General features: G+C 49.0%; 1 protein-coding gene across 2 annotated transcripts in view; it reads right to left on the bottom strand.

Annotated features, from left to right (window-relative positions):
* The window catches only part of LOC134984587 (zinc finger protein 260-like), a 57,049-nt gene extending 36,701 nt beyond the window's left edge, over positions 1-20,348 (bottom strand). The window contains exons 1-5 of one of the 2 annotated variants that reach the window (XM_063950138.1): positions 20,301-20,348; positions 9,331-9,522; positions 6,885-7,008; positions 6,669-6,766; positions 6,304-6,511 (exon numbers count right to left, since the gene is read on the bottom strand). In XM_063950138.1, coding sequence (XP_063806208.1) covers positions 6,304-6,511; positions 6,669-6,766; positions 6,885-6,969 — 391 coding nt within the window. In that variant the 5' untranslated portion in view covers positions 6,970-7,008; positions 9,331-9,522; positions 20,301-20,348. The remainder of the gene's footprint in view (positions 1-6,303; positions 6,512-6,668; positions 6,767-6,884; positions 7,009-9,330; positions 9,523-20,300) is intronic. The other variant, XM_063950139.1, reaches the window with a different exon arrangement.
* Between the last annotated feature and the right edge of the window lie 1,145 nt (positions 20,349-21,493).

The raw sequence follows: 21,493 nt of genomic DNA, 5'->3' as shown, positions 1-21,493 counted from the left end.
CGGATCTCCGCGGTCTACTCGCAGTCTGTCTTTGGCCGCTCCCACTACGTTCGGACCTGTTACAGCAGGGTCCATTCCTCTTACCCGATTTAGCGCAGCCACGTTTGACGGGGTGGCTGTTGAGACAGCCCTCTTAAGAAGAGAGGGCATTCCAGAATCGGTTATTCCAACCATGTTACGAGCTAGGAAGCCGGTTACGGCAGCTCATTATTACAGAATTTGGCGTGCCTATGTAGGTTGGTGTGAAGCTCTGAAGTTTCCGACATCATCTTTTAAGTTATCCCGTCTTTTGTTATTTCTACAGATGGGGTTAGATGGAGGTCTGAGTTTATCCACACTAAAGGTGCAGATATCGGCGGCGTCCATTTATTTTCATAGTAGATTGGCCCTATTGCCGTCGGTTCACACCTTTTAGGCAGGGTGTCCTCAGAGTTCAGACTCCATTCACTCTACCTACTGCGCCATAAGACTTGAATCTGGTTTTTAGATTTCTTAGTCTTTTTATTATGAACCCTTACAACAAGTGGATATTAAATTTCTCACTTGGGGAAACAATGTTTCTTTTAGCCTTAGCGTCAGCAAGGCGTGTTTCAGTTTGGGTACTTTGTCATGCAAACCACCGTATTTAGGTTTCATGATGACAGAGCGGAATTCCGAGCAAATTCTGCTTTTCTGCCAAAAGTAGTGTCATCTTTTCACATCAATCAACCAATAGTAGTTCCTATGTTAACAGGAGACTCTGGTAGGTGGATGTGGTACGCGCATTACGCATTTATGTATCCCGAACGTCGACCGTTTGTAAGACGGATACGTTGTTTACTCTCTATGATGCTGCCAAGATGGGTTGGCCAGCTTCTAGGCAGACCTTATCCAGTTGGATTAAAGTGACCATACGTCAGGCTTACCTTCATGCTAGGTTACAGCCACCTACATCGATAACAGCTCATTCCACACGTGCTGTGAGAACATCATGGTCAGCGAGTCGTGGAGCTTCTACGACACAGCGTTGCCGGGCGGCTACATGGTCTTCGGTGCACACGTTTGTGCGCCTCTACAAGTTTGATACGTTTGCGGCATCAGCATCTAGCTTTGGCCGTTTAGTGTTACAGGTGCCAAACAGCTCTCCCGCCACGGAGGAGACTTTGGTACATCCCAAGAGTACTCCAGTGACCCCTAGTGGATGAAAAAGAAAATAGGATTTTGGTACTTACCAGGTAAATCCTTTTCTTTGAATCCATAGGGGGCACTGGACGCCCACCCAGAGCAGTTTACCCGGTTTGGGGTAGGTTCAGTAGATCTTATGGTAACACACTTTCACCGACTGGTTCAGATTAACAAGTTATGGTGTCAACTGTTTAGTTGTCAGTAATGTTGGGTTAACTTTATTGTTGTCCGTTATGTTATATGTAATGCTCAATTGTCAACCTCTCTATCGCTCCTGTTCGGCTCAGTAAAAAACACTGAGGTACTCAGGGATATGGAGGGGAGGTATAGTCCCAAAATTAATTTATTCAGTGCCTACTTCCTGTGGAAGCCGTCCATATCCCAAGAGTACTCCAGTGCCCCCTATGGATTCAAAGAAAAGGATTTACCTGGTAAGTACCAAAATCCTATTTTCCCAGCTGTCGCTGTGGAAACTAGGTCTGAGAGACCATCCCCGAACAACTCCTCACCCTTATAAGGCAAAACTTCCATGTGCCTTTTAGAATCTGCATCACCTGTCCACTGCCGAGTCCATAACCCTCTCCTGGCAGAAATGGACATTGCACTTATTTTAGATGCCAGCCGGCAAATATCCCTCTGTGCATCTCGCATGTATAAGACAGCATCTTTTATATGCTCTATGGTTAGCAGTATAGTGTCCCTGTCTAGGGTATCAATATTTTCCGACAGGGAATCTGACCACGCAGCTGCAGCACTGCACATCCATGCTGAAGCAATAGCTGGTCTAAGTATAATGCCTGAGTGTGTATATACAGACTTCAGGATAGCCTCCTGCTTTCTATCAGCAGGTTCCTTTAGGGCGGCCGTATCCGGAGACGGTAGTGCCACCTTCTTTGATAAGCGTGTGAGCGCTTTATCCACCCTAGGGGGTGTTTCCCAACGTGACCTATCCTCTGGCGGGAAAGGGTACGTCATTAGTAACCTTTTAGAAATTACCAATTTCTTATCGGGGGAAGCCCACGCTTCTTCACACACTTCGTTTAACTCCTCAGATGGGGGAAAAATCACTGGTAGTTTTTTCTCCCCAAACATAATACCCCTTTTTGTGATACCCGGGGTAAGATCAGAAATGTGCAACACATTTTTCATTGCCTCAATCATGTAACGTGTGGCCCTATTGGACATTACATTAGTCTCATCGTCGTCGACACTGGTATCAGTATCCGTGTCGACATCTGTGTCTGCCATCTGAGGTAGCGGGCGTTTTAGAGCCCCTGATGGCCTTTGAGACGCCTGGGCAGGCACGAGCCGAGAAGCCGGCTGTCCCATATTTGGTATGTCGTCAAACTTTTTATTTAATGAGTTGACACTTTCACGTAATTCCTTCCACAAGTCCATCCACTCAGGTGTCTCTATGTTATCAGACAGGGAATCTGACCACGCAGCTGCAGCACTGCACATCCATGCTGAAGCAATAGCCGGTCTCAGTATAGTACCTGAGTGTGTATATACAGACTTCAGGATAGCCTCCTGCTTTCTATCCGCAGGCTCCTTTAGGGTGGCCGTATCCTGAGACGGTAGTGCCACCTTTTTTGACAGACGTGTGAGCGCTTTATCCACCCTAGGGGATGTCTCCCAACGTATCCTGTCCTCTGGCGGGAAAGGGTACGCCATTAGTAACTTTTTAGAAATTACCAGTTTCTTATCAGGGGAACACCACGCTTCTTCACACACTTCATTCAGCTCATCAGATGGGGGAAAAACCACTGGTTGCTTTTTCTCCCCAAACATAATACCCTTTTTTGTGGTACCTGGGTTAATGTCAGAAATGTGCAACACATTTTTCATTGCCGTAATCATGCAACGGATGGCCCTATTGGAATGTACACTAGTCTCTTCGTCGTCGACACTGGAGTCAGTATCCGTGTCGACATCTGTGTCTGCCATCTGAGGTAGTGGCCGTTTTTGAGCCCCTGATGGCTTTTGAGATGCCTGGGCAGGCACGTGCTGATAAGCCGGGCTGTCCCACATCTGCTATGTCATCAAACCTTTTATGTAAGGAGTTGACACTGTCACGAAATTCCTTCCACATGTCCATCCATTCAGGTGTCGGCCCCGCAGGGGGTGACATCACATTTATTGGCATCTGCTCCGCCTCCACATAAGCCTCCTCATCAAACATGTCGACACAGCCGTACCGACACACCGCACACACACAGGAAATGCTCTGACTGAGGACAGGACCCCACAAAGCCCTTTGGGGAGACAGAGAGAGAGTATGCCAGCACACACCAGAGCGCTATATAATACAGGGATTAATACTATACTGAGTTATTTCCCCTTATAGCTGCTATATATGTTATACTGCGCCTAAATTTAGTGCCCCCCCTCTCTTTTTTACCCTTTGTTGTTGTAAACTGCAGGGGAGAGCCTGGGAGCGATCCTTCCAGCGGAGCTGTGAGGGAAAAGTGGCGCCAGTGTGCTGAGGGAGATAGCCCCGCCCCTTTTTCGGCAGACTTCTCCAGCTTTTTTCTGGAATTCTGGCAGGCGTATTTTTCACATATATAGCCTCTGGGACTATATATTGTGAATATTTGCCAGTCAAGGTGTCAGTATTGCTGCTCAGGGCGCCCCCCCCCCCCCCAGCGCCCTGCACCCATCAGTGACCGAAGTGTGAGGTGTGCATGAGGAGCAATGGCGCACAGCTGCAGTGCTGTGCGCTACCTTGAAGAAGACTGAAGTCTTCTGCCGCCTATTTTCTGGACCACTTCTTGCTTCTGGCTCTGTAAGGGGTACGGCGGCGCGGCTCCGGGACCGAACGATCGAGGTCGGGTGCTGTGTTCGATCCCTCTGGAACTAATGGTGTCCAGTAGCCTAAGAAGCCCAAGCTAGCTGCAAGCAGGTAGGTTCGCTTCTTCTCCCCTTAGTCCCTCGTTGCAGTGAGTCTGTTGCCAGCAGATCTCACTGTAAAATAAAAAAACCTAAAATATACTTTCTTTCTAGGAGCTCAGGAGAGCCCCTAGTGTGCATCCAGCTCAGCCGGGCACAAGATTCTAACTGAGGTCTGGAGGAGGGTCATAGTGGGAGGAGCCAGTGCACACCAGGTAGTCCTAAAACTTTCTTTAGTTGTGCCCAGTCTCCTGCGGAGCCGCTATTCCCCATGGTCCTTACAGAGTCCCAGCATCCACTTAGGACGTCAGAGAAATAAATGAAATAACAAGCTTAAGGCTGCCAAAATCAGCCGCCCAAAGATCGTGGTCCGGCTCCTGTCATACAAATAAAAAAACTGAATTCCTTGAGCCAGGAGGCGGGGATATAGGAAACTGGGCTGTTGCATTCTGGGAGGCTAAAAGCTTTTGATCGTTGATGCCAATCCGCTGACGCTACCTCATATTCCAGTGTATATCCTATGGATATTACTGTGGAACCTGTAAGAGAAAACATAGGTACCACACAGTGAGGGGGAGAGCAGGTATAACAGGGGCTGATGGCTCCTGATGTATGAGATACACCAGAGAGTGTGGGGAGGAGACTGGTCAGATCTCTGGGCTGGTAACACACAGTGACATGATGTGAGGGGGAGAGCAGGAGTATAATAGGTGCTGATGTCTCCTCATGTATGAGATACACCAGAGAGTGTGGGGAGGAGACTGGTCAGATCTCTGGGCTGGTAACACACAGTGACATGATGTGAGGGGGAGAGCAGGAGTATAATAGGGGCTGATGGCTCCTGATGTATGAGATACACCAGAGAGTGTGGGGAGGAGACTCTTCAGATCTCTGGGCTGGTAACACACAGTGACATGATGTGAGGGGGAGAGCAGGTATAACGGGCTGATGGCTCCTGATGTATGAGATACACCAGAGAGTGTGGGGAGGAGACTGGCCAGATCTCTGGGCTGGTAACACACAGTGACATGATGTGAGTGGGAGAGCAGGAATATAATAGAGGCTGATGTCTCCTGATGTATGAGATACACCAGAGAGTGTGGGTGGGAGACTGGTCAGATATCTGGGCTGGTAACACAGGGACATGTTGTGAGGGGAGAGCAGGAGTATATTAGGGGCTGATGGCTCCTGATGTATGAGATACACCAAAGAGTGTGGGGAGGAGACTGGTCAGATCTCTGGGCTGGTAACACACAGTGACATGATGTGAGGGGGAGAGCAGGAGTATAATAGGGGCTTATGGCTCCTGATGTATGAGATACACCAGAGAGTGTGGGGAGGAGACTCTTCAGATCTCTGGGCTGGTAACACACAGTTACATGATGTGAGGGGGAGAGCAGGAGTATAATAGGGGCTGATGGCTCCTGATGTATGAGATACACCAGAGAGTGTGGGGAGGAGACTGGTCAGATCTCTGGGCTGGTAACACACAGTGACATGATGTGAGGGGGAGAGCAGGAGTATAATAGGGGCTGATGGCTCCTGATGTATGAGATACACCAGAGAGTGTGGGGAGGAGACTGGTCAGATCTCTGGGCTGGTAACACACAGTGACATGATGTGAGGGGGGGAGCAGGAGTATAATAGGGGCTGATGGCTCCTGATGTATGAGATACACCAGAGAGTGTGGGGAGGAGACTGGTCAGATCTCTGGGCTGGTAACACACAGTGACATGATGTGAGGGGGAGAGCAGGAGTATAATAGGGGCTGATGGCTCCTGATGTATGAGATACACCTGAGAGTGTGGGGAGGAAACTGGTCAGATCTCTGGGCTGGTAACACACAGTGACATGATATGAGGGGGAGAGCAGGAGAGTAATAGGGGCTGATGTCTCCTGATGTATGAGATACACCAGAGAGTGTGGGGAGGAGACTGGTCAGATCTCTGGGCTGGTAACACACAGTGACATGATGTGAGAAGGAGAGCAGGAGTATAATAGGGGCTGATGTCTCCTGATGTATGAGCTACACCAGAGAGTGTGGGGAGGAGACTGGTCAGATCTCTGGGCTGATGTGAGGGGGAGAGCAGGAGTATAATAGGGGCTGATGGCTCCTGACTCCCTCACTGGGAAAATAAATATTCCTCATTAGTTTGTACTGACAGAGGAGGGTGTAGGATAAGAGATTGCTGTAGTTACTGGGAAAGGAGAATATGTGACTCTTTTCTGTAATAAGTGTTTATTACTCACCTGTGCTGATATCTGTAGGGATTTCCTCCTCCTTACACTGCTGATCACCCCCCACATATGTCTCTTCTTCTCCCTCTATATCTTCTGTCTTTATATCAGTCACATACGTCTCTTCTTCTCCCTCTGTATCTTCTGCCTTTATATCAGTCACATACGTCTCTTCTTCTCCCTCTATATCGTCTGTCTTAATATCAGACAGACGTTCAACCTAAAAAAACAAACAAACACTATAATGACATTTGCATACAGTCAGATTAAACTGAGGTGAAACAGTATAATATCAGTGTATAAGACACACAGCTTCTCTACAAATCATATAGTGACAGTCACTTTGGTATATTGGTGAGACCCTAAATCCCACCTACCTGATCCTCCTGTGGGATCCTGTGATTCTCCTCTGTACAATCCTGGGAATACAGAGGATGGGGACATCTCTCTGGGGTATCTCTGTTACTGGGCCCATCTGTAGGAGACACACAGTGACTGAGTACAGTGTATATATGTGATTATCAGATGATGTGTGTATATAGGGGACCCCATACCTGCTCTCCCCTGTACAATACATGACAATCTCCTCTTACCCAGTGATGTGTGGGGCCGGTGATTCCCCATCTTCACGTCCTTGTACAGACCCCTGTGTTCCTCTATATACTCCTCCTCCTGCATGGAGACATAGACAGTGACATCATGACACCTTATAGGAACCTGACACACACAGTGATACAGTCATCACCCAGACACATCCCCCGGTGTTACTGTATAATGTCCCATTCCCAGCAGTCACCTCTCCAGTCATCACCCAGACACGTCCCCTGGTGTTACTGTATAATGTCCTATTCCCAGCAGTCACCTCTCCAGTCATCACCCAGACACGTCACCTGGTGTTACTGTATAATACCCCATTCCCAGCAGTCACCTCTCCAGTCATCACCCAGACACATCCCCTGGTGTTACTGTATAATGTCCCATTCCCAGCAGTCACCTCTCCAGTCATCACCCAGACACATCCCCTGGTGTTACTGTATAATATCCCATTCCCAGCAGTCACCTCTCCAGTCATCACTCAGACACATCCCCTGGTGTTACTGTATAATGTCCCATTCCCAGCAGTCACTTCTCCAGTCATCATCCAGACACATCCCCCGGTGTTACTGTATAATGTCCCATCCCAGCAGTCACCTCTCCAGTCATCACCCAGACACATCCACCGGTGTTACTGTATAATGTCCCATTCCCAGCAGTCACCTCTCCAGTCATCACCCAGACACGTCCCCCGGTGTTACTGTATAATGTCCCATTCCCAGCAATCACCTCTCCAGTCATCACCCAGACACGTCCCCCGGTGTTACTGTATAATGTCCCATTTCCAGCAGTCACCTCTCCAGTCATCACCCAGACACATCCCCCGGTGTTACTGTATAATGCCACATTCCCAGCAGTCACCTCTCCAGTCATCACCCAGACACATCCCCCGGTGTTACTGTATAATGTTCCCTTCCCAGCAGTCACCTCTCCAGTCATCACCCAGACACATCCCCCGGTGTTACTGTATAATGTCCCATTCCCAGCAGTCACCTCTCCAGTCATCACCCAAACACGTCCCCTGGTGTTACTGTATAATATTCCCTTCCCAGCAGTCACCTCTCCAGTCATCACCCAGACACATCCCCCGATGTTACTGTATGATGTCCCATTCCCAGCAGTCCCCTCTCCAGTCACCACCCAGACCTGTCCCCCGATGTTACTGTATAATGTCCCATTCCCAGCAGTCACCTCTCCAGTCATCACCCAGACACATCCCCTGGTGTTACTGTATAATGCCCCATTCCCAGCAGTCACCTCTCCAGTCATCACCCAGACACATTCCCTGGTGTTACTGTATAATGCCCCATTCCCGGCAGTCACATCTCCAGTCATCACCCAGACACGTTCCCTGGTGTTACTGTATAATGCCCCATTCCCAGCAGTCACCTCTCCAGTCATCACCCAAACACATCCCCTGGTGTTACTGTATAATGCCCCATTCCCAGCAGTCACCTCTCCAGTCATCACCCAGACACATTCCCTGGTGTTACTGTATAATGCCCCATTCCCAGCAGTCACCTCTCCAGTCATCACCCAGACACATTCCCTGGTGTTACTGTATAATGCCCCATTCCCAACAGTCACCTCTCCAGTCATCACCCAGACACATCCCCTGGTGTTACTGTATAATGCCCCATTCCCAGCAGTCACCTCTCCAGTCATCACCCAGACACGTCCCCTGGTGATACTGTATAATGTCCCAATCCCAGCAGTCACCTCTCCAGTCATCACCCAGACACATCCCCTGGTGTTACTATATAATGTCCCATTCCCAGCAGTCATGTCTCCAGTCATCACCCAGACACGTCCCCTGGTGTTACTGTATAATGCCCCATTCCCAGCAGTCACCTCTTCAGTCATCACCCAGACACATTCCCTGGTGTTACTGTATAATGGCCCATTCCCAGCAGTCACTTCTCCAGTCATCATCCAGACACATCCCCTGGTATTACTGTATAATGCCCCATTCCCGGCAGTCACATCTCCAGTCATCACCCAGACACGTTCCCTGGTGTTACTGTATAATGCCCCATTCCCAGCAGTCACCTCTCCAGTCATCACCCAGACACATCCCCTGGTGTTACTGTATAATGCCCCATTCCCAGCAGTCACCTTTCCAGTCATCACCCAGACACATCCCCTGGTGTTACTGTATAATGCCCCATTCCCAACAGTCACCTCTCCAGTCATTACTCAGACACGTCCCCTGGTGTTACTGTATAATGTCCCATTCCCAGCAGTCACCTCTCCAGTCATCACCCAGACACATCCCCTGGTGTTACTGTATAATGTCCCATTCACAGCAGTCACCTCTCCAGTCATCACCCAGACACATCCCCTGGTGTTACTATATAATGTCCCATTCCCAGCAGTCATGTCTCCAGTCATCACCCAGACACGTCCCCTGGTGTTACTGTATAATGCCCCATTCCCAGCAGTCACCTCTTCAGTCAGCAGCTGAATGATCTTGTTGGTGAGTTCAATGATCTTCTCGTCACTGTGTCTCTCATGTGTCAGTGAGTGAGGTGGAGGCACCGTGATTGGGCTCTGGGTCCTTCTCAGTCCTCCTGACACAAGAGGATGGCTGCTGGGTGTCTCACGCTCACAGGATGTCTTCTTCACAACTGTTTAATACTGCGAAATGGGGGAGACACTATCACTGTAAATACTACCACATCCCCTCAGCTCCCAGTCATGTTCCTGTATTATTACTATAGATATAAGTGATGTAACAGTGATGCTCTCAGATCCCCTCACCTCCCCAGTCATTTCCCTATATTATTACTATAGATATAACTCATGTAACTGTGACGCTCCCAGAGCCCCTCTCCTCCCCAGACATGTCCCTGTATTATTACTATAGATATAAGTGATGTCACTGTGACATTCACAGATCCCCTCACCTCCCCAGACATGTCCCTGTATTATTACTATAGATATAAGTGATGTCACTGTGACACTCCCAGATCCCCTCACCTCCCCAGTCATGTCCCTGTATAATTACTATAGATATAAGTGATGTCACTGTGATGCTCTCAGATCCCCTCACCTCCCCAGTCATTTCCCTATATTATTACTATAGATATAACTCATGTAACTGTGACGCTCCCAGAGCCCCTCTCCTCCCCAGACATGTCCCTGTATTATTACTATAGATATAAGTTGTTACTGTGACACTCCCAGATCCCCTCACCTCCCCAGTCATGTCCCTGTATTATTACTATAGATATAAGTTGTTACTGTGACACTCCCAGATCCCCTCACCTCCCCAGTCATGTCCCTGTATTATTACTATAGATATAAGTGATGTCCCTGTGATGCTCCCAGATTCCCTCTCCTCCCCAGACATGTCCCTGTATTATTACTATAGATATAAGTGATGTCACTGTGACATTCCCAGATCCTCTCACCTCCCCAGACATGTCCCTGTATTATTACTATAGATATAAGTGATGTCACTGTGACATTCCCAGATCCCGTCACCTCCCCAGTCATGTCCCTGTATTATTACTATTCAGTGGTGGAAATGGGGCGGTATACGGCGGTATGGTATACCCCGCCACTTCTTCCACTGACCCGGAAATGGGCCCATGAAAGTGGCGAGGGAAGTGGCCATCCTGCTGCACATGGTGCTCCCCGTCCCTGCGCGGCAGCCGGCGGCTGTGTAGAGCACTGTAGTAGCTCACAGCCGCTCACCGACGCCAGACGCCCACCACCAGCCTCCTGGTGCCAGCCACTAGCCGCCCGACGTCGCCAGCAGCCCACCGCTCACTGCTGCCCGCAACAAATAAAGGTAATGTTCCCCTGCTGTCACCTCTCTCCCAGCTGTCACTGTCGTCACTCTCCCTGTCGTCACTGTCCCTGTCATCACTGTCGTCACTCTCCCTGTCGTCACTCTCCCTGTCATCACTGTCTCTCTCCCTGTCGTCACTCTGGCTGTCCCTGCTGTCACTCTGGCTGTCCCTGCTGTCACAATTTCGGCTCATTCAGTGTGCTACAATGTGAATTTCGGCTCATTCAGTGTGCTACAATGTGAATGTCGGCTCATTCAGTGTGCTACAATGTGAATTTCGGCTCATTCAGTGTGCTACAATGTGAATTTCGGCTCATTCAGTGTGCTACAATGTGAATTTCGGCTCATTCAGTGTGCTATAATGAGAATTTCGGCTCATTCAGTGTACTATAATGTGAATGTCGGCTCATTCAGTGTGCTACAATGTGAATTTCGGCTCATTCAGTGTGCTACAATGTGAATTTCGGCTCATTCAGTGTGCTACAATGTGAATTTCGGCTCATTCAGTGTGCTACAATGTGAATTTCGGCTCATTCAGTGTGCTACAATGTGAATTTCGGCTCATTCAGTGTACTATAATGTGAATGTCGGCTCATTCAGTGAGCTACAATGTGAATGTCGGCTCATTCGGTGTGCTACAATGTGAATGTCGGCTCATTCAGTGTGCTACAATGTGAATTTAGGCTCATTCAGTGTGCTATAAGGTGAAAGGGGCACCAGTACTAGATAGTATAAGGCAGAGAATGCTAAAGCTGTATCAGGGCATGTGTTATGCACACCAGTGCCTGCAGGAAAGTACTGGTGTCAGAACTGTTATGCACTCCAGTGTCTGCAGGAATGTACTGGTGTTTGAACTGTTATGCAAAACAAATGGACTCACAGACAAACTGGGGAATATGACATAACGTACACAGAAGGTGATAGGGTAACAAAATACACACAAAGTGAACAGAGAAGCCCAGAGGCTAAGGAACTGGGTATCTCCCTTGTATTAGAACTGCTCAGATGGAAAAAGCAAGATGTTGTGTTTTAATACGTAGAGAACCCGAAATGCTGTTGCTAAGGGCAACAGCAAAACCCTAAAGGGTTACCAACGGGTGTGGCAGTAAACTCCTTGGTCAGAGATGGAATGATAGACACAAGGAGAGTCTCCACAATCCTGATTCTCACTTGCAGTGCACAGGTTTTAGCTTACTGCCACTAAACTGACCCCTGACACCTAGCACAGTGAGACAGGATTAGACAGGCAAGTCTTAGAATACAGCCGCAAACTTGCTAAGTTCACAGAGTAGTAACAGAACCCCAGCTAGCTAAACGACTGACTCCAGTCTTACTGCTAGGTCTGGATTGGCAGAGTGTAATACCAAATCCCCAGGCCTATTTGCAGTAAGCAACAAACAAATACAAAGCTACACAGTACTGGCTAACTTTCATGAACTGACTAACCAACAAAGATTCAGCAGCATCTGCTTACCCTGAAAAGAGGCCTTATAAAGCAGGTGCTGTCCACGCCCCACTCAGACCTCACAGACTGTGAGCACAAAAACCAGCACCGGATCCCCTGCCGTGCACAGAGCCTATAACCACTGCACAGCAAAAGACCCGAACCGGAGTATCAGCTGCGCTCAGGTTACTCCACTAGCACTTGTCTCCCGGTTGCCATGACGACGTGGCAGCACAGGGCAGGAGACCCTAACAGTACCCCCCCTCTGACGAGGGGTCAAAGAACCCCTACCACCGGGTTTATCGGGGAACTGCGAGAAGAAAGAGCGTATCAGTCTGGGGGCATGAAGATCACAACTGCGCACCCACGACCGCTCCTCCGGGCCATACCCCTTCCAGTGCACCAAAAATGACAGCCGACCCCGAACCACCTTGGAGTCAAGAATCCTTTCAACAACAAACTCCCTCTGGCCACGTATCAGAAGAGGGGAAGGTCTTCCACTGGAAGAAGGATTACTAATCGCCCGTTTTAAAAGGGAACAATGAAATGTTTTATTGATACCCAAAGAACGGGGCAGATCTAACTGAAATGCCACCGGATTGATAACCCTAGTGATCTTATAAGGGCCGATGAACCGGGGGCCTAACATATGAGATGGCTGTCTCAACTTCAAATTCTTGGTAGACAACCAGACGAAGTCTCCTAATTTGAAGCTGCAGGGTCTTTTCCGCTTATCAAAAACCCTTTTGGTCACTAATGACACAGACACAAGGGCTTTCTTCACTTTCCGCCAAATACCTCTAAGGACCGAAACCACAGAGGAACCACCAGGCGTGGAGTCCAGGGGGTCAAAAGAATTGGCCTTAGGATGATGCCCATACACACAAAGGAAGGGAGAGATCCCTGTAGCAGAGTGAGCCGCGTTGTTATAGGCAAACTCTTCCATGGACAGATGAGCAACCCAGTCAGTCTGACACTTGGAGACATAACACCTGAGGAACTGCTCCAAGGACTGGTTCACCCTTTCAGTCTGCCCATTAGACTGCGGATGGTAGCCTGACGACAAGCTGACAGAAATCTGGAGATCGGAACAAAATGCCCTCCAGAATTTGGCCACAAACTGGGATCCGCGGTCAGAGACCACATCAAGTGGCAACCCGTGGAGACGCACAACATGCAGCATAAATAATTCAGACAGGCGTCTGGCTGATGGCAGCCCAACCAGTGGAACGAAGTGCGCCATCTTCGAAAACCTGTCAACGACAACCCAGATGGCTGTCATCCCCGAGGATTTGGGCAAGTCCACCACAAAATCCATTGAAATGTGGGTCCATGGCTTAGATGGGATAGAGAGTGGATGTAATGGGCCAACAGGAACCCCTCTAGGAGTCTTATTTCGGGCACAGATGACACATGCCCGAACCCACTGATACACATCCTTAGCCACCGAGGGCCACCACACCGCCCTAGATAGCAACTCCCGAGTTCTGGCAATACCCGGGTGACCTGCCGACTTCTTGGCATGGAATTCCAGGAACACTCGCTGTCTTAACCTAGGAGGCACAAACAAAAGACCTACCGGAAGGTCTGGAGGAGCCTGCTCCTGTGCTCTAAGGACTAATGATAAGAGGTCCTGGGTAATGCCCACTTTAATACATGATGGGGAAACAATGGGCAACGGCTCCACGGTGGTCTCCTGGATTGGAGCAAAACTCCGCGAGAGCGCATCAGCCTTGATGTTTTTTGACCCAGGGCGATATGTTATCAAAAAATTAAAGCGAGCAAAAAACAAAGCCCATCGTGCCTGCCTGGCATTGAGACGCTTCGCTGACTCTAAATATGCCAGATTCTTATGGTCAGTGAGAATTGAGACCACAAACTTAGCCCCCTCTAGCCAGTGTCTCCACTCCTCGAGTGCATCCTTAATAGCCAACAATTCCCGGTTACCCACGTCATAATTCATCTCGGCAGGCGAAAATTTACGGGAAAAGTAAGCACAGGGATGAAGGCGATTATCAGACACTCCCATCTGAGAAAGCACTGCCCCAATACCCATCTCAGAGGCATCCACCTCCACCACAAAAGGACGCTCTGGATCTGGGTGTCGCAGCACCTTGGCCGAAACAAATGCCCTTTTGAGACGGGCAAAAGCTGCTTTAGCCTCACAAGACCAGTGAGCAACATCCGCCCCTTTCTTAGTGAGTGCCACCAAGGGCGCCACTATAGACGAAAATCCAGCGATAAATCGTCTATAAAAATTCGCAAAGCCCAGGAAACGCTGAAGCGCCTTCAAACTAGTGGGCTGCACCCAATCCAGGACTGCCTGTACCTTGGAACCCTCCATTTGGAAACCTTCTGGGGAGATAATATATCCTAGAAATGCGATTTGCTGAACTTCAAATTCGCACTTCTCCAGCTTCGCCCCAAGCCGGTGGTCTCTGAGTTTCTGGAGGACTAAGCGTACATGCTTCCGATGTTCCTCCAGGGAATGGGAGAAGATTAGGATGTCATCTAAGTATACAACTAAGAATCTATCCAAATATTCCCTGAGCACATCATTCATGAAATCCTGGAAGACTGCCGGGGCATTACAGAGCCCAAAAGGCATCACCAAATATTCATAATGCCCTGAGTGGGTATTAAAGGCAGTCTTCCATTCATCCCCCTCTCTTATTCGGATTAGATTGTACGGTGCGTAGGTCAATCTTAGAAAAAATGGTGGCAGTACGAAGCTGGTCAAACAAGACCGAAATGAGAGGCAGTGGGTATGAGTTTTTAATTGTGATACGGTTCAATTCCCTGAAGTCGATTCAGGGTCGCAACGAACCGTCCTTTTTACCCACGAAGAAGAACCCCGACCCAACTGGAGACTGTGAAGGTCTGATAAATCCCTTAGCCAAGTTCTCCTGAATGTACTCTGCCATAGCCTGAGTCTCAGGACGTGACAGGGAGTACAACCTGCTCTTGGGAAGCTTAGCATTTGGCAACAAATCAATGGCACAGTCATAGGGGCGATGGGGAGGTAGTACCTCTGCAACTTTTTTGGAGAACACGTCCGCAAAATCTGCATAACACCCTGGCAATCCTGGCAAACTTAGCTGCGAGAGCCTGACTGGAAGGCTCAAGCAACTCCTGAAACAATCAGTACCCCAACTAAGAATCTCCCCAGAGACCCAGTCAAATTGAGGATTGTGGGCCCTTAACCAGGGTAACCCCAACACCAATGGGGCAAAAGTAAAGACAGTCACATAAAAGGACAATTTTTCAGAGTGTGTGGCTCCAATAAACAAAGAACTCTGGCTAGTGCAAGAGGTAATTTTACCTTGGGATAATGGTTCCCCGTTTAACCCACAAATCTCAATTTCCGATGCCAAGGGTACTAAGGGAACAGAGTGTTTCAGGGCGAATTGGCGGTCCATAAAAACCCCGTCGTCCCCACTGTCCACAAAGGCCTCGGTCTTGACAGTTTGACCGAGGATCTTCAAGGTCACCGGAATGATAAAAGTCTTCTTGGGAAATTCTGACTTCTGGCCTGACAGGATATTTCCCATCACCCTCAGGCCCTGAAGTTTTCCGGCTTTTCTGGGCATGATACTACCACATGACCTTTATTCCCACAGTACAAACACAACCCCTGCTGTCTCCTCCGCGTCTTCTCACGCGAGGAGAGGCGGGTAGCCCCAATCTGCATAGGCTCCTCAGAAAATTCCTCAGAGTCTGAGGTTCCCTTGGGAAGGAAGGAAATCTCAGTCTCCCTTTCAAGCCTACGCTCTCTCAGCCGTCTATCCACCCGGATGGATAACTGCATGAGCTGATCCAAGCTATCAGGCAAGGGATATTGTACCAGTTGGTCCTTTATCTGGTTAGAAAGACCTCTTCGGTACTGGTGTCTCAGGGCTGGGTCATTCCACTGGGTATCATGGGCCAACCTCCGAAACTCCGTACAGTAAACCTCAACTGGCCTTCGCCCTTGCTTAAGGATCGAAATCTGAGCCTCGGCTGAGGCCGTCTTGTCAGGGTCATCATACAACATGCCCAGTGCCGTAAAAAAAGCATCAACACTTTTAAGCGACGGACAGTCAGGCTGCAACCCATATGCCCAGACCTGTGGGTCTCCTTGTAGTAAGGAAATCACTATGCCCACCCGCTGAATCTCCGACCCAGAAGACTGAGGCCTAAGCCGGAAGTATAGCTTGCAGCTCTCCTTGAAACAAAAGAACTGCGAGCGATCTCCAGAAAAAAGATCCGGGAGATTTACTTTCGGCTCCTTAACCCCTGCAGGTGCTGCTGCTGCAGGAGCTCCGCCAGCAGCCTGGGAGGTGTGCATTTTAATGGACAAATAATTAAATTGTCGAGTCAGGACCTGCACCTGATCGACCACCTGTTGCAACGTATTTTGAGGGGTATGCTCCATATTCCCACAAAATTTCAACAGGAGTATTAGGCTGCTGAATATGTTATGCACACCAGTGCCTGCAGGAAAGTACTGGTGTCAGAACTGTTATGCACTCCAGTGTCTGCAGGAATGTACTGGTGTTTGAACTGTTATGCAAAACAAATGGACTCACAGACAAACTGGGGAATATGACATAACGTACACAGAAGGTGATAGAGTAACAAAATACACACAAAGTGAACAGAGAAGCCCAGAGGTTAAGGAACTGGGTATCTCCCTTGTATTAGAACTGCTCAGATGGAAAAAGCAAGATGTTGTGTTTTAATACGTAGAGAACCCGAAATGCTGTTGCTAAGGGCAACAGCAAAACCCTAAAGGGTTACCAATGGGTGTGGCAGTAAACTCCTTGGTCAGAGATGGAATGATAGACACAAGGAGAGTCTCCACAATCCTGATTCTCACTTGCAGTGCACAGGTTTTAGCTTACTGCCACTAAACTGACCCCTGACACCTAGCACAGTGAGACAGGATTAGACAGGCAAGTCTTAGAATACAGCCGCAAACTTGCTAAGTTCACAGAGTAGTAACAGAACCCCAGCAAGCTAAACGACTGACTCCAGTCTTACTGCTAGGTCTGGATTGGCAGAGTGTAATACCAAATCCCCAGGCCTATTTGCAGTAAGCAACAAACAAATACAAAGCTACACAGTACTGGCTAACTTTCATGAACTGACTAACCAACAAAGATTCAGCAGCATCCGCTTACCCTGAAAAGAGGCCTTATATAGCAGGTGCTGTCCACGCCCCACTCAGACCTCACAGACTGTGAGCACAAAAACCAGCACCGGATCCCCTGCCGTGCACAGAGCCTATAACCACTGCACAGCAAAAGACCCGAACCGGAGTATCAGCTGCGCTCAGGTTACTCCACTAGCACTTGTCTCCTGGTTGCCATGACGACGTGGCAGCACAGGGCAGGAGACCCTAACAGCATGCTGGGATGTGTAGTTTCTCAACAGCTGGAGGGCCGCAGTTTGGACATGCTATGAAAACACAGGCTTTTCCCCCTGTATACTGCGTCAACACAGGCAGCTCCCCCTGTATATTATGTCAACACAGGCCGCTCCTCCTGTATACTATGACAACACAGGCTGTTCCCCCTGTATACTATGTCAACACAGGCCGCTCCCCCTGTATACTATGACAGCACAGGATGCTACCCCTGTATATTATGACAACACAGGCCACTCCTCCTGTCTATTATGACAATAAATGCCACTCCCCCTGTATATTATGTCAACACAGGCCACTCCTCCTGTATACTATGACAACACAGGCTGTTCCCCCTGTATACTATGTCAACACAGGCCGCTCCCCCTGTATACTATGACAGCACAGGATGCTACCCCTGTATATTATGACAACACAGGCAGCTTCCCCTGCATATTATGACAACACAGGTCACTGCCCCTGTATACTATGACAGCACACGATGCTACCCCTGTATATTATGACAACACAGGCCGCTCCTCCTGTATACTATGTCAACACAGGCCGCTCCCCCTGTGTACTATGACATCACAGGATGCTACCCCTGTATATTATGACAACACAGGCAGCTCCCCCTGCATATTATGACAACACAGGTGTCAGATTGGGTTTGGTCTGTGTCCCCGGAGGGGGCGCTAGTGGGTCAGTGGAGGTAGGAGGAAAGAAACGAGGAGGTTGTATAACGTTCCTGCGCATGAGCGCAATGGTATTTTATTAAGCAGATGGGTTAACAGATATTGCAGCAGAAATAATAAAAACAGATGAAAAAGTCAAACACTTGGTATGATAACTGATAGTCTATGGAAATGGATGATAGGTGACTTGAGAAATCATATCCGGAAATATAAAACAACAGAATGAATGTTAATGAAATGGTTCTGGCTTGGAAACCAGTGCAGGGTTTTAAAACAGAGAACTAAGGCAGTAGATGGATATTGCAAACCTGAGCATAAGCAGGAGACCAACTCACAGTGCAGGTGATGAGGCACTGGCAGCAGCAAGCTGTGTCACAGGTGGAGGAATGAACACACCTGGAGTTTAGTCTTCAACTGCAGGCTGAAGCACACGAGGTGGTGATGAGTGTGAAGCCTTATGCAGGTTGCCGGTATTGCTGAGCCTTGAAGTTCCACGGGAGTAATGCAGAATCACCAGGAGTATAACGTTCTTAGCAGAGAACCAGGAACTCAGGAGAGACAGGAACCGATCCTTTCATGTAGGTCGCAGATAGACACAAAGTCCAGGATGCCTGTGAGTTGTAACTGTAGCCTCCTATATACCCCATGGTACGCAGGGATTGGATGAGTGCAGGAAAGGTGGGTGCGGCCACGCACCGGATTGGCCGCAGCATACAGGCTATTGCAGACTGTCATGGCGGCGCCCACGCCGCGGCCCAGCGGGGACGCGGCGCGCTACACGCCTGCTGTACCAGCAGTGCCCCCAGGATCCAGATGATGCCCCATGGCAGGGGCATAGGTGACAGGTGACCGCAGGGAGCCAGGACGGAGTCCGCAGCGGCGGACGGATGTCAGCCTGGTAAGTCGATTCCTGACAACAGGTCACTGCCCCTGTATACTATGACAGCACACGATGCTACCCCTGTATATTATGACAACACAGGCCGCTACTCCTGTATACTATGACAGCACAGGATGCTACCCATTTATATTATGACAACACAGGCCACTCCTTCTGTATAGAAAGACAATACATGCCGCTCACCCTATATAATAATAGTAACAAGACACCACAGGCACCTCCCCCTGTATAAAAGGGCAACACAGCTCGCTCCCCCTGTAGAGTAGGACAACACATAGCGCTCCCCTGTATAGTATAATGCCATTATATGTATAGAATAGCGGTAACGGCGGGGTCTGCGCCACCTGTATTATGGTAACACCGGGGTCTGCGCCTCCTGTATTACGGTAACGGCGGGGTCTGCGCCACCTGTGTTACGGTAGCGGTGGGGTCTGCACCACCTGTATTATGGTAACGGCGGGGTCTGCGCCCCCTGTATTACGGTAACGGTGGGGTCTGCGCCGCCTGTATTACGGTAACGGGGGGGTCTGCGCTATCTGTATTATGGTAACGGCGGGGTCTGCGCTACCTGTATTATGGTAACGGCGGGGCATGCGCCACCTGTATTACGGTAACGGCGGGATCTGCGCTACCTGTATTACGGTAACGGCGGGGTCTGCGTCACCTGTATTATGGTAACGGGGGGGGGGGGTCTGCGTCACCTGTATTACGGTAACGGCGGGGTCTGCGCCTCCTGTATTACGGTAACGGCGGCGTCTGCGCCACCTGTATAATGGTAATGGCGGAGTCTGCGCCACCTGTATTACGGTAACGGCGGGGTGTGCACCACCTGTATTACGGTAACGGCGGGGTCTGCTCCACCTGTATTACGGTAACGGTGGGGTCTGCGCCTCCTGTATTACGGTAACAGCGGGGTCTGCGCCACCTGTATTACGGTAACGGCGGGGTCTGAGCCACCTGTATTACGGTAACAGCGGGGTCTGCGCCACCTGTATTACGGTACGGGCGGGGTCTGCACCACCTGTATTACAGTAATAGGACACTAGAGTGTCAGCCACCTGTACAGGGATAATGCAGCACCAGAGGCTGCTCCAGCTGCACTATAACAAGGCACCAGAGGCTGCTCCCCCTGTAGTACAGAACCTGACACCAGAGCTGCTCAGCCTATAGAATAATAATAATAATATCATTACCTGCTGCCAGACACAGCAATGGCTGCTCTCTGCTCCTGCTGCCTTGTGGGAATGGTAGAAGGAAGGCGGAGCTCAGACCAGGGGAAAATGGCCGCCGCTCCTGACGTCACTGCACGGACAGGGAACCTATTGCTGATGCCGGACTGGTCTACAAGAAAATGGCCGCCGGCCTCTTCCACTGAGGACATGTATGGTAATAGTCATTACAGAGTGCTGGGCTTTGGGCGGGGTGGAGGAGGGGAGGGGCCAGTAACCAGGTAGCAGCCGTTGCCAATCATACCCTACTTCCTGCCTGTGCGTTCCACCTTACTTCCGGACTGTGCGTTCCACATGCAGGAAGTGAGTTTTCATCGACTTGTGCAGCCTCACAGTGTTCGTGGAGATCAGGTAATGGCGTCTTACTATACAGGGGGAGCAGCCTGTAGTGACCTGTTATTATTATTATTATACAGGGGGAGCAGCCTGTGGTGTCCTGTTATTATTATACAGGGGGAGCAGCCTGTGGTGTCCTGATATTAATATTATTATTATTATACAGCAGGAGCAGCCTGTGGTGTCTTGTTATTATTATACAGGATGAGCAGCCTGTGGTGTCCTATTTTTATTATTATTATTATTATTATACAGGTGGAGGAGCCTGTGGTGTCCTGATATTATTTGTATACAGGGCGAGCAGCCTGTTGTCTCTTGTTGTTATTGTTATTATTACAATACAGGAGTAGCAGTGTGTGGTGTCCTGTTATTATTATTATTATTATTACTACTATTATTATTATTATACAGAGGGAGCAGCTTGTGGTGTCCTGTAATTATTATTATTATACAGGAGGAGCAGCTTGTGGTGTCCTGTTATTATTATACAGGGGGAGTAGCCTGTGGTGTCCTTTTATTATTATTATACTGGAGGAGCAACCTGTGGTGTCCTGTTAATAAAGACATGTTATTATGTTTATGCTGGGGTGCAGCCTTTAGTGTCGTTGTTATTATTATTATTATTATTAATTTTATTATATGAAATTGTGGGGATTGAAAATATTGCTCAAATTCTCGGATATATTAAAGCAGAGACCATAATATCCCTGGCATGTGTAACAGATGATAATTGAAGCAGTATGAAGCAAATGTATATCACACACCTGGGAGTGTCACAGTGACATCATTTAGATCTATAGTAATAAAGGTACATGACTGGG

This window comes from Pseudophryne corroboree (assembly GCF_028390025.1).
Source record: "Pseudophryne corroboree isolate aPseCor3 chromosome 3 unlocalized genomic scaffold, aPseCor3.hap2 SUPER_3_unloc_68, whole genome shotgun sequence".
NCBI lineage: Eukaryota > Metazoa > Chordata > Amphibia > Anura > Myobatrachidae > Pseudophryne > Pseudophryne corroboree.
Note: the sequence above shows the minus strand (reverse complement) of the source record. Positions and strands in the feature narration are given on the sequence as shown.